This window comes from Cajanus cajan, chromosome 5 (assembly GCF_000230855.2).
Source record: "Cajanus cajan strain Asha chromosome 5, NIPB_CcT2T_4, whole genome shotgun sequence".
Classification (NCBI taxonomy): domain Eukaryota; kingdom Viridiplantae; phylum Streptophyta; class Magnoliopsida; order Fabales; family Fabaceae; genus Cajanus; species Cajanus cajan.
In genome coordinates, this window is record NC_138521.1 from 13,352,143 (window position 1) to 13,366,140 (window position 13,998).

Genomic DNA, 13,998 nt, shown 5'->3' on the forward strand with positions numbered 1-13,998 from the left:
TAGATGTCAAACCACTATTAGTTAGACTTCATAGGCAACTGAGGACATTTTAGTTATTTCGTCCAAAAATTTCATAAAATTTCCAAACAAAAAATCGCAAAATTATATTCTAACTTTTATGATACAATTCTAAGCTTAAAATAACATTTTACATCCACAACTCTTATAGTAGAGAAATTAATTGTGACATTATAGTCACTTTACAATTATCAACTCTGAACGAATGAATGCTTAGTAAAAATTAATTAAAGATATAAAACTACTTTTTCTCTTACACTTCTTACTGTTCATTTTTTACTTCTCAACTTCTATTCAAACAAAAGTTGGTGCGCTTTCCAATCTGCTCTTACTTCAATAGTGCTGGACAGCACAATACCACAAAGACAGGAGTCACTGATTGCAAATAAAGCTGATCGAAGCCTACAAAATTGTCTACACCAAAATATTGCTGTAACAAATGTACTGCATAACATTCTTCTATCAGGTTAAATAGAATACTGCACCCAAAAAAAAAAAGTAACAAACTAGGAGACCCTGCATTTCCAGTTCTAACTGACCCTGCTTTTAACCTCAACAAACTAGCCATTTTGTATTGCAGAAGAACAAGCAGGGTATGAGGATAAGAAATTCCGCTAAACATGTTCTTTTTTAACATAATTACTGCACATCCTTGTAATTTCAACATAAGAACACACTGTGGAAACATAACATAACATCCTTATCAATTTGATACAATAACTTTACAAATCTATTGCAGACATTCTATAATGTTACAACATGGACTTCACTTTATATAAACTAAAAAAAAAAACTATTAACAACAAATTAGAATGTATACATCACAAATTGGAGAACTCAAACTTTGTATATAAGTGTATGTATTTTTATCTTTGAATAATGAGGGCAGCTCCAACTAATCCCAACCATATTGTTAAGCCAATCCAAAATGCTCGACTTTTCCCTAACCCAACAGGAGGTTTCCATACAAGAAAGTCCCCAAGGAAATCTCTAGATGATGGAAGCTGATTCGTGACTGATCCACTAATTTTTTGATCCTTGTCCTTGTATTTATCACTCCATGTTCCCGCGTAGCTACAATTATATCATAATACATACTTGATGTATCACAATACTAACATTAAGGAGATAAACCACAATTTGAAATATGCAATTACAATATAACAAAAGCGTAATGCATATTCGGTTATGATGTCCCTCAATACCAATGCCTGGAAAACTGAAGCATTTAAAGAGATATATAGTGATTTTGAATAACCAAAAAGGAATGGAAAAGAATGATATAACTTCAGCAAGTTGCAGCAAATTTAATCCTACTTGTTACCCAAAACCCTATAAGCCTGAAAGAGACACGGGAGAATTTGAAAAAGAAAAGCAACAAAAGAGAGAGAGAGAATTGGGAATCAATAATTGCCTTCTTCATTTCTTTGAGAGCAACAAATGCAGTTACTGGTGTTTTTTCTAAAAACTCCAGCTTTGTCACTGTTTCTTGTAAACTGTCAAGTTAACTATTAAACAATTCCATCATTAATATTGTTTATTAAATATCAGGTATAAATGTTATACGAGCAGAGAACAGAGAAATACTTCTAAGTTCTAACAATTATTAACTTATGTCAGTATCATGCATAAAGGAAAGTATTTCTCAATTTGAGCTTTTCTATGAAGCCCAAATACTTCAAAAATGGAAATGTATCAGTATTGTACCCGTGTCAAATACCGATACTCCTCAAGTACTTCCAAATACATATCCAAAAGGTATCCAATTTTTTTCATTTATTTTTGAACTTTTTTCTAGGATACTTCTTGGATATGTATTTGAGAAGTATCCAAAAAGCATGCCTTAAACTTCTTGTTCAACCATATTCTTTCTCATGCTTGAGAGGAATTAGAGTGCACACTCCTCTATTCATTCTTTGAAGAAAAACAAAATGGATCCAAAATGGGTAGAATATTTGGTTTGTGTATTTTAACCTTCGACTTTTGTCTATGATAAAGGGTATAAAAAGGAGAGGCAAGATTGTGGCACATTAGCAGTGATATACATCATCCACTTGCTAATGGTGCTAGACTTCTTGAATTGACACAATTGTCTTGGGAAAAACTAGACTTAGAAACTATGCTTCTAAATGATTATAAGGGTAAGAGGAGAGTGATACAAATGACATTAGACAATAATTTAGTAATGATGCTTTTGAGTGCTAGGCTATTGTAACGTGCAAAAAAAATGAGAGCCTACGAAATGCTGAGCAGAGTGGGGAGAAAAAGTTAGTTACACCACAAGGCCACGTGGCAAATGATCAGCAAGGAAATGGACGAAGGAAAAGCATGAGGAGTAAGAGAGAGAATGTATTTCTTCAGGACTACGTGCACTAGGGGAAAGGATGTGTGTGGTATGCTTTCTCTTTGAAAATTCTGCTGCCTAATTCTTCCTGATCTGATTCTTCAGTTTCGATTCTTCTTACTTCTTTCTGATATTGATTCAGGTTGTGAGCTTCAACAATGGTGATCGGGTCGTGACTGATAGTTATCATTAATTTCTCATTTCCAATTCTGTATTGAAACCTTTGTTTCTTGGTTGCAATTGTTTGCTGTTATAATTGTAATCAAGCACTTATATTCTTCAAACAATATTATACAAAATATACAGGGTGTTTCTATTTTCCAGTATACACGTTTCATTGGTGCTTTCATTGACGCCATGGTTGAGAGCACACGTTTGAAGGACTTACAGGCTGAAGTCCGTGGTCATTCCGAGGAACTTCGCAAATTAATGGCTCTTTTGGAGCTTCGTGATCGTGAACAACGGGCTCATACTCAACAAGTCCAGGCAGAGGCTCAAGCTCGGATGGATCAATTCCAACATTCCTTAGATTTATTGGTACAATCGCAATCTCAGCTCCATGATGTTTCTTCGTCTGCAAATCAGTTGCATGTTAAGGACATTTCGTTGGGTTTCCCACATTTTGATGGACACTCTTCGGTGCTAGGGTGGATCTTTAAGGCAGAAAAATTCTTTAACTATCATCATACGCCTGATGCTGCGAGAGTGGAGATTGCTGCAATTCATTTTGAAAAAGATGTCGTGCCTTGGTTTCAAATGCTTCAACGTCTTTCTGCTGTTCAATCCTGGACAGATTTGACACGCGCTTTGGAATCCCAATTTGGCCCCTCTCCATTTGATTGCCCAATGTCCGAGCTGTTTAAATTACAGCAAACTGGTACAGTTTCTTTGATCAGAGCAGTTGCCTTGGCTAAGTTATATGAGGAGAGATATTCACCCACTGTTAAATCAGATTCAACGCCTGTTTGAAGTTATTCTCCTGTGTATTCAACGAGTTATAATACCTCTTAGCAACAGTCCAAACCTGTGGTTAAGGCATCTCTTCCACCATTATTACCAAAACCTACAATTTCACCCTTGGCCAATAGTCAGGTCAAAAAAATAAGCCCGGCTGAAATGCAACTTCGTAGAGAAAAGGGACTATGTTATTTTTGTGATGACAAATTTACTTTTAATCATAAGTGCCCAAACAGACAGTATATGTTTTTGAATTTAGAGGAAGATTCTGTGGATTATAATTTTGACCCTCCACCTAATATTGATCAGCCTGTCATTAACACAAAGATTGGAATTGATGGCCTTGATTTATCGTTGAATGCTTTCAAAGGTGGTATTGGAGTGGGTACCATTTGGTTTTTGGCTTATGTTGACAAGTTACCTGTGACTGTTTTAATCGATGGAGGGAGTTCCGATAATTTTTTGCAACCTCGTCTTGCAAAATTTTTGAAGCTTCCTGTCGAACCAGCGCCCATGTTCAAAGTAATGGTGGGAAATGGGAATTATATGACGGCAGAAGGTTTAATTCAACAATTGGTCATACAAGCTGATGGAAGAGCATGGGCTAAAGGCCCAACCACTAGAGCTATGGCCAGGAGGTTACTTGAAGATTTGACTGCTTCAGAGCTTAGTGGGCCCAATGGGCTTGGTGGGCCTAGGGTGCTTCTCACTTGGGCTTGATTGATTATACACCATGACTAATTGTACTTTCTTAGTATAGGAATCTATTTTCATGTTGGTCTTGTATTTTGACCATAGATTAGGGTTTAGGTGTTTTGGGCTTAATTTTGGGCTTCTTGGGCTTTGGGCTTTTGATACCCAATATTGGGCTCATTCTTCTTCTTATATTTTTTTCTATTCATTGTATTCATTAGACCAATGTATTTCGGTCATTAGAATAGGATTATAAGAAGAAAACATTAATAGGAGAATTAGGTTTCATTTAGACATCATTTAGAAGTAATTTGAGTTGAATTTGAGTCACATGGTTTGCATGGGATGGATCCGGCCATGTGAGCTCCAAATTCACCTCAAATCATCTCCAAATGACATCTAAATGGAGGTAGCATCCGTGTGATTAAGAGAGGTGGCCAAAGTTTGAATTTCAAATTCAAATTTGAAATTCAAACTTGGCGCCACTTTTGTTCACTCAAGGTGCCGCCAAGTAGTTCTAGTCTTCTCCTATATATGCAACTTCCTACAACTTGTAATACACTTTTGAATATATGAATTTTCTGAACTTGTATTCAGCCAAATTCCCTCAAGAGTCACCGAAACCATCCAAGAGAGAAAACCTTAAGAGAGTGCCTTCAATTCCCTTAGGAAACCTAGCTTCCTTCTCTTTGAAGTGTGCAATCCCTTGAGAATTGTGCTTGGATGCTTCCGTCCATAGATTAGAGCTTCTAATCCTCACGAATTCCTCTTCTAAAGGTGTTCAAGATTTCGGTCCTATCTCCTTGATTGAAGATCCGTGCATAAGGAGAGCTAAGGAGAAGCTACACCTTCCACTTCTCCTATTCTCTTCCATCACAAGCTCAAGGGAATTTGTTTCAAATGCCTGTATATTTACTTCCAAATTCAGGTGCAGATCTTATTTTGGGAGCAAGCTGGTTGAAAACTATCAGTCCTCATGTGGCTGATTATGAATCCTTGCACTTAAAATTCTTGTATAATGGTAAGTTCGTAACATTACAAGGGGATGTTCATCATGTTCCGCGACAAGCTCATTTACATCATATTCGTCGAATGCAGGGACGGAGCCAGGATTTCAATACTGGGGGGTCGAGAATTGGAATGATCAAATGAGGCGCTACATTTTTTAAAAAAAAAAAAAATTCCAAAGTGATACCACATAGCAGGCCGTACCAGAAGTCCAAAAGTTGAATAAAAAAATAAATTTGGGTTATTCATTTAATTATACATATGAGTTTATATTAAAAATAGGGGGTGCCATATAGTAATATATATGTATATAAAAAAAAATTAAAATTGTTGGGGGGGCCGTGGCACCCGTAGGTCCCCCCTTGGCTCCGTCCTTGGTCGAATGGTCAACACTAATTCCATTGCAGAGGTATATAGCATGAAAATGGTTGTTCCCATCACGCCATCTTTTGCATCGCTAGAATTACTACCGGATATAGAACCCGAAGTTGCTTTATTGCTAACTACATATGCTTAAGTTTTCTCTACTCCTTCCACATTGCCACCACCGCGTGCACATGATCATTCTATTCCTTTAATGGATGGATCTACTCTACTGAAGGTGAAGCCATATTGTTATCCTCATAGTCAAAAGGAGGAAATCGAGAAACTTGTTGCTGAGATGCTTCATGAGGGGATTATCCATCCTAGCAAGAGTCCTTTCTCTTCACCCATTATACTTGTGAAAAAGAAGGATGGTTCTTGGCGAGTTTGTACGGACTATAGAGCATTGAATGCAATAACCATAAAAAAGAGTTTTCCGATACCAACTGTTGATGAGCTGATTGATGAGCTATTTGGTACCACGATTTTTTCTAAGCTGGATTTGCGATCGGGATATCATCAAATTTTGTTGAATCCGGAAGATCGTTATAAAACTGCCTTTCGCACGCATCATGGACATTTTGAGTGGCTTGTCATGCCATTTGGACTAACAAATGCCCCTGCCACTTTTCAAAGTCTTATGAATGATATTTTTCAAGGCCTTTTGAGAAAATTTGTTTTGGTTTTTTTCGATGATATTTTGGTCTATAGTTCATCTTTGAAGGATCATTTGTATCATTTAGAAGTGGTTTTGCAGATTTTACAAAGGCAGCAATTGTATGCAAGGTTCTCTAAATGTTCATTTGGAGTAAAGGAGATCGACTATCTTGGGCATACTCTTTCAGGATCAGGGGTTGCTATGGATTGTAATAAATTACGGGCTGTCAAAGAGTGGCCACGACCAATTAACTTGAAACAGTTGCGGGGTTTTCTTGGTCTTACGGGGTATTATCGACGCTTTGTCAAAGGGTATGCGCAAATAGCAGCTCTATTAACTGATTTGTTGAAGAAAGATGCTTTTCAATGGACTGTGACACCTGATAACGCCTTTCAACAACTAAAGGAAGCACTTACTACAACACTGGTTCTGGCCATACCAAATTTTTCAGCACCTTTTGTTCTTGAAACAGACGCTTCAAGCTCGGGTGTGGGAGCAGTCTTAAGTCAAGAGAATCATCCTATAACTTATTTTTCTGAGAAATTGTCAGTGGGAATGCAAAACCAGTCTGCATATACACGTGAGTTTTATGCTATTACTGAGGCATTGTCCAAATTTCGACATTATCTTTTGGGCCACAGGTTTATTATTAAAATAGATCAGAAGAGCTTAAAGGAATTAGTTGAGCAGCGTTTACAAACTCCAAAACAGCAACAATGGTTACCAAAGTTCTTGGGCTTTGATTTTACAATTCAATATAAGCCGGGAAAAGACAACATTCCAGCTGATGCGTTATCGAGGAGCCTTATGCTAGCTTGGTCAGAACCCACTAGTCAGTGGTTTAAAAGGGTGGCTGACCTCACTCAAAAAGATGTTAGGTTGAAGGATCTTTATGATCAGTGTGTGGCAAATCGCTTACAGTCCCCAGAATATTTGATTAAGGATGGATTATTACTTTGGAAGGGTCGTATCATGCTACCCTCGGATGAAGATATTATCAATCAGGTGTTGTTGGAATTTCACTCTTCAAAGGTAGGAGGTCATGCTGGAGTTACAAAGACCATGGCTAGAATTTACTCTCAATTCTTTTGGCCTGGAATGCAGCAGAGGATTCGAAAGTTTGTCCATGAATGCCAGATTTGCCAGCAAGCTAAGGTGCAACAAGCTTTACCAGCAGGGTTACTACAACCCTTGCCAATTCCAATACATGTTTGGGATGATATCGCAATGGATTTCATCACTTGTTTGCCCTTATCTCATGGGTATTCAACAATTATGGTAGTTGTGGATAGGCTCTCCAAATTTGGTCATTTCATTCCACTCAAGGCTGCATATACAAGTAAGACTGTTGCTGAAGCTTTTGTTACCCACATAGTTAAATTGTATGGTATACCTCATTCCATTGGCTCTGACAGGGAGAGAATTTTCATGAGCTTATTCTGGCAACATCTTTTCAAGGCTCAAGGTACCACACTTGCTATGAGTTCTTCATACCACCCCCAGTCGGATGGGCAAACGGAGGTTTTGAATAAAATCTTAGAAATGTATCATCGTTGTTTCGTCTTCGACAATCCAAAAGGGTGGTATTCTATGCTTCCATGGGCCCAATTTTGGTATAACTCTTCCTTGCATCAAAGTCTTGGGATGTCTCCTTTCAAGGATTTATATGGTAGGGATCCTCCTACTGTCATACGGTATGAAACTACCCCAACTGATCCCGTATTTGTTCAAGATATGCTTCGAGCTCGTGATGCAATTCTTCAGCAATTAAAATTGCATTTGTTGAAGGCTCAGCAATACATGAAACAGCAAGCTGATACACGCCTGAGGGATCTGAAGTTTGTTGTCGGTGATTTGGTCCTCATCAAATTACAACCGTATCGACAACATTCTGTAGCTTTAAGGAAAACTCAAAAGTTAAGTATGCGTTATTTTGGTCCCTTTGAAGTTTTGACAAGAATTGGAGAAGTTGCTTATAAGCTTAAGCTCCCAGACACTGCGAGAATTCACCCAGTGTTTCATGTGTCGTTGCTTAAGGCGTTTAAGGGAAGTCCCTCTCAAGTTTATTTACCTCTTCCCCTTACTACTACTGAATTGGGTCCTTTTGTTCAACCTTTGCAAGTTTTGGATTCCAGAATTATTATGAGACAGTGCCAGTCAGTTCCTCAAGTCCTAATTAAATGGGACTCTTTAGATGTTGCTGCTGCTACTTGGGAGGATACAGCTGAGATACAAGAGTCATTCCCAGACTTCAACCTTGAGGACAAGGTTGTTTGCAAAGGAGGGAGTATTGTAACGTGCAAAAAAAAATGAGAGCCTACGAAATGCTGAGCAGAGTGAGGAGAAAAAGTTAGTTACACCACAAGGCCACGTGGAAAATGATCAGCAAGGAAATGGACGAAGGAAAAGCATGAGGAGTAAGAGAGAGAATGTATTTCTTCAGGACTACGTGCACTAGGAGAAAGGATGTGTGTGGTATGTTTTCTCTCTGAAAATTCTGCTGCCTAATTCTTCCTGATCTGATTCTTCTTACTTCTTTCTGATATTGATTCAGGTTGTGAGCTTCAACAATGGTGATCGGGTCGTGACCGATAGTCTATAAAGCACCGATACTTCAATTTGCTTCACGTATCCGTATCGGATACGTATCCGATACGATACTCTTGGATACTTCACCGATACGTGTCAATGAAGTATCTTAGTCTTTAAAAATATTATGAAAATTTTATTTAATTCTAATACTCTCAGATACTTCACCGATACTTATTGGTGATACGTATCAATAAAGTATTCAAATTTTTGAAAAATTATAAAATATCCACTACATCTAAATAAGATATGTAAACATGTTTAATATAAAAACATAGAAATATTGATCCTTGATGAACTCTAAATAAAAATTGTCTTTTATATAGATAATTTTAAGAAAGGAATGAAATTGGTAATATTATTTCTATTTGTAAATAATAAAAAGTAATTTATGATGAAATGATTTATAATTTATTTATTTTTAGTAATATACAATAAGTATTTTTTTAATTAGGATTTGCAAAATAGCAATTATATATTTAGTTTTTATGAATTTTGATCAAAATTACAGGTAACATTTATTATATTATATGAACATTAATACATATGATGACACGTATTTTATAAATATCGTATCCTATATATTTTAAAATAATCGTATCGCCGTATCGGATACGTGTCGTATCCGATACGCGTATCGTATCGGTGCATCATAGCCGATAGTTATCATTAATTTCTCATTTCCAATTCTGTATTGAAACCTTTGTTTCTTGGTTGCAATTGTTTGCTGTTATAATTGTAATCAAGCACTTATATTCTTCAAACAATATTATACAAAATATACAGGGTGTTTCTGCTGCTATTGTATAGAGCTCATTTTTTTTAAGTTCTACCAAAAATGCTTTTATTGATATAATGAACTAAAATTGGTTATGGTATGAGCAGAAATTGTATTCTATATGTTTTTTTTTGTTATGATCACAAATATCTTTTTTGTGAATTGTGATCATCATAATTATGAATTAATGAGAAATAAAAAATGTGTATTTCTTTACCAATATTCTATATTTACATAAATTTTCTTATAATTTTTAGTAACGTATCCAGGATGTATCATCTCCTAAATTTCAAAAAATTGTCGTATCTCCATGTCTATGTCACATCGTACCCGTGTGGTACTAAGTATCCAGGATTCATAGGAGCTTTCCCACAGTGCAAGTATTTCAATGTAATCCATAGCTAAGTACTTCTAACAATTATTAACTTTTGTCAGTATCAGAAATAACACAATCCTAAATCAGACCATGCACAGAAAATAAACAACAATAATACAACCATGTGCTACATCCTAAATAATTAAAATTTCTAAAAGTCAGCCTGAACTTCTAATAGAAGCATGGGTATTACTCCTTGTGTTCAAACAAGAGAAATTTTTTAAGACTTCATTTAGCCTTACTTAACTTCATTAAGAGGGTACACTCATCCCCTTCAACATTGTAATTTGCACTAAACTTGGAATGGTTGTATCTTTCTAGTGCTTCAAGTTACCAATATTGGAAAGAAGTACATTGCTTTGCCACCACTTGAGTGGTGGATTGGTAAATCCCTTTCTCGCTTTACAAACTATCTTAACATAAGACACAAAAGGCAATTTAAAAAGACCATGTCATTTTATTGTATAACTAAAAGTAGCATAATTAATATTAATGTTTAAAGAGACATATTTGGTTACGGAACAGTTGAAAATTATCAGAACATCCAAGTTGTGTAAAGTGTAAACCATGCCACTACTTAAGAAATTAGCAGTCAAATAACAAGATAAACCTCAAAAAGTAAATTCCTAGCTCAACACATGATGTTAGTGAGTGGAGGGCTATGCCGCCTAAGAAAACCAATATATAGAAGAGAAAGACTTTTGACATAGCACAGATTACAATTGTAATGATGTGTCTAAGCATGACTACAGCTATTATACGCTACCAGTTTCATGGATAACTTCACCGCAAAGTGCGTCTTTGTAACTCTACTAAAGCATCAAAAATGGGACATGGATGCATCTTAGTTTAGTTATTTAAAATTTTTATCACAGTTTATTAACCAAGTTATCTGTCCCATAAATTACACCCACTAGATGAAAGCAAAGAAAGCAAGAGGATCATAATAAATTCTCAGTGTTCTAAGGCACCAAGAATGTTGGCAATCACATTATATATAAACTACATCACTAGCATCCCAAAATTCAATGATTTCAATCAGAGGCTACACAGGATGAATCGCAAATTCAGTATCATATATGCTAGGGATAATGCATGTTCCAAGTCAGTGATGTTTTATGTGGATAGAGTATCAGACACCAAAACTGAGTAGTGATATTGATAAGTTCAAACATAAATACTATTTCAACAACATTTAGTTAGGGGAACAAGGATGAGCAGCGTTCAAATTATGGATCTTGTACTCTGTTGATAATGAATAATTAATCATCCAAATTTCAAAACTCTAAAAATTACCAGAAAGCAAGCACATCTATTCAGTACAAGTTAGAAGAATCAAGAAATGGAGACAGTAAGTCAGTTACTATTACAACAAGTGGAGACAAACCCGAAAAACAACATCATTGTAATACGAGAAAGGCAATGTTGGAAATTAATAAACAAAAAATAGTTGAACAAGGCTAATTTGAAAATGCAACAATGAAGTCACCTGTCGTAGCTGTTGCCAATCAAGGGTATAGTCACCATCTCCTCCTGGGATATCTTGAGTTTTGGTGCTTGCAAAATGTAACGAAGTTCTGCAGCTTGGCGTCGGATGCTAACACTCGGGTGTGTCTTTTCTAATTGCTGGTATAGAGCAATGCAATCTTTATGGCGGTTATTGGCCTCATAAGCCATAGCCAGCCATATTTGTATCTGAAATACACAATATTTTTAAATTAGTTTTGCCTTCTCTTTAACAATTATACAGGAATTCTTATTTAGGCAAAAAAGAACCAACCTCACCACCAAATAGTGTAGGTCTGGGTATGATGGTGAGTGCAGCTTCAAGAAACTCAATGGCACGTCCATAGGAGCCTTTCCCATAAGCCTTCTGACCCAAATCAAACATCAACTGCGCAGTGGCCCTCCTCTCCGCCTGCTCCTTAGCCACCTGATTGATCCACCAATCCCACAAACAACAAGTCATCAACAAACAAGTCGCAATTTAACATGAGACTCTCCAATCTCCATGCAACAATTGTTACTCTAAGTATTTTTTTTTTTTTTAAATGAACAAAACTTGGACGTAATTCATTAGTTATTTATTATGTTGTTCTCTGGTCTCAGCTGGAGTTTCACTTAGTAATTTTTGTAATAAAAGTTTGTACTAAAAATCAACATAAGTTACCAAATTTAATGTTAATGCATATAAACAATTTTTACAATATTATTAAAACACATCGTCATATATGATTAACTTTATTAACTTTTATAATAACTATAACAAGAACCAAAGCACTCGAGAAACCCTCACTTAAAAGCTAGCTACCAAGGGGACAGAACAAGTACTTAAATACTCCTCCGATCCTACCTACTCAGATTTGGCATCCCATAATACGCAAGTCCTTATCAAACTACTTCAAAATTGATAAGTTTATTGACCGGTATGTTTAGATAAATTTCTTCAAAGTCACTTTTAGAATTTGAACCGACAAATGAGATTAAGTAAGTTTTACATAGGTAAAAATACTAGTTTATATATAAATTAATTGTAAAAAATTCTTCCATATTAATTTGTCTAAAAACTTAATTTTAATTCATATATAAGCTAGTTCTAGTTTTTGATCGAAAAACTTTTTCATTTTCCTATTTTTGCCGGCCTAAAAGTGAAAAAACTTATCCAAACCAACATGGGCACCTTATACAAAATCGGTTCTAAAACAACCGATTTTAAAAGTAGTAACATAGGCACCTTTTAAAATCGGGTAAATAACAACCGATTTTAAAATACCATTTAAAATCGGTTAAATTTTAACCGATTTTAAAAGTGGTGATTTTAATTACAAAAATGCCACCGCCTTCCTTTTAAAATCGGTTCCCCTTAACCGATTTTAAAACCCCGATCTTAAAAGTTATTTTTGCACTAGTGCTTGTAACCAAGTATTTTGACCCGGTGGTTGTAAGACCAGCATGGGAACACAGAGTTGAGCTAGTGCTCTCAAGTTCGTTCAATTCCCATCTTTGTCAATGTTTCACCAACGAAAACCAAGTCCAAGCACAATTTAGTACTTAGTGCGTGTTTGGTTTTGATTCATGAACGTAAGTTTTCTTTCTCTCTCCACGTTTACAATCAAAATTACGTGGAAGCTTGAATTTTTTTGCTTCCTGTAAACGTGAATTTTCACGTCCAAAATTCGAAGCAACTTGATATCTAACTTAAATAATCACGTCTATAAACCATGTGAACCTCTTTAACTAACTTTAATTGTCGAATTTAGGACACTCCATAAACCATGTGAATGAACCAAAATAAAAAGCAACTTGATATCTAACTTAAAAGTCACTTGCAGCATAAAGTGAAAAAGAACCTTTTCGAGCTCTTTTCTGACTCTCATCCTCTTCTCTTCCTCAGTTTCCTCCTTTCCTTCCTCAACGCGACTCTGCAACTCCTCAGCCTTCTTCTCGAGCTCCCTCCGCTCCTCGAACTCCCTCACTCTCCGACGCATTTCCGTCTCCCAGTCCTCCAAGCCGCCGCCGCCGCCCTCCTCCTCCTCGTCGCTGTCGAAGTCCACGCCGTTCTTCTCCGAGTTCGACTTCCCACGCGCCACCACCACGCGGCTCCGCGCGTCCCCGTCCGAGGCGTAGCAGCAGGACGACGGCGCGTCCCTCTTCGAAGGCGGCGAGCTCAAAACGACGTCGGATCCAACGGGGCGACCCTTCCTCTCCATAATCACGCTCCGCGACGACGCCAGGTCCAGTGACAGCGCCAAGTTCACGAGGTTCACAGCCATGTCGGCGAAAAGAAGAGAAAAGTAAGAGTTGTGAAGTTGTAAGAATGAAAACAGGGGAAGAGGCTCTTATTATTGTTCCGTAAATATCTTCCATCGCTTCTATTTTTCTGTCTTGTCGTTGTTTTTGGACGAGATGGGAACGTGGCGCCCTCTAGGCCAGTGACGTGTGGCATCGTCTCTCTTACAAACGCTGTCGTTTCCTGCATTCTATCTAGTTTTGTATTCAGTTATATACGACATTTTATCCGTTTGAATTATTTCTTTTTAAAATATTGCTGCTATAAATTAATGCTTAACAATCATTGATACAATAAATTTAATTTGCATTCTCAAAGAATATTTAATAAGTGTAATGTATTAATGAATTTCATCTAAAATACTCTTATTTTGTTCAAGGTTAACGTACATTTTTTTAATTTCTATAGTATTATTAATTTTACT

General features: G+C 36.5%; 1 protein-coding gene across 2 annotated transcripts; it reads right to left on the reverse strand.

Moving 5' to 3' along the window:
• Positions 1-699: 699 nt before the first annotated feature.
• On the reverse strand, positions 700-13,630 carry LOC109813434 (Tetratricopeptide repeat (TPR)-like superfamily protein). Of its 2 annotated transcripts, none has more exons than XM_020377625.3 (4): positions 13,135-13,624; positions 11,565-11,717; positions 11,274-11,479; positions 700-1,092 (listed from the first exon to the last, which is right to left on the reverse strand). In XM_020377625.3, the coding sequence occupies exons 1-4, from the start codon at positions 13,555-13,557 to the stop codon at positions 885-887; spliced, it is 990 nt and encodes a 329-aa protein (XP_020233214.1). In that variant the 5' UTR covers positions 13,558-13,624; the 3' UTR covers positions 700-884. The 2 variants fall into 2 exon arrangements, with proteins under 2 accessions (XP_020233214.1, XP_082931090.1); XM_083074964.1 differs by lacking the exon at positions 700-1,092 and adding an exon at positions 1,099-1,237 and having other exon boundaries at positions 13,135-13,630.
• Positions 13,631-13,998: the final 368 nt, after the last annotated feature.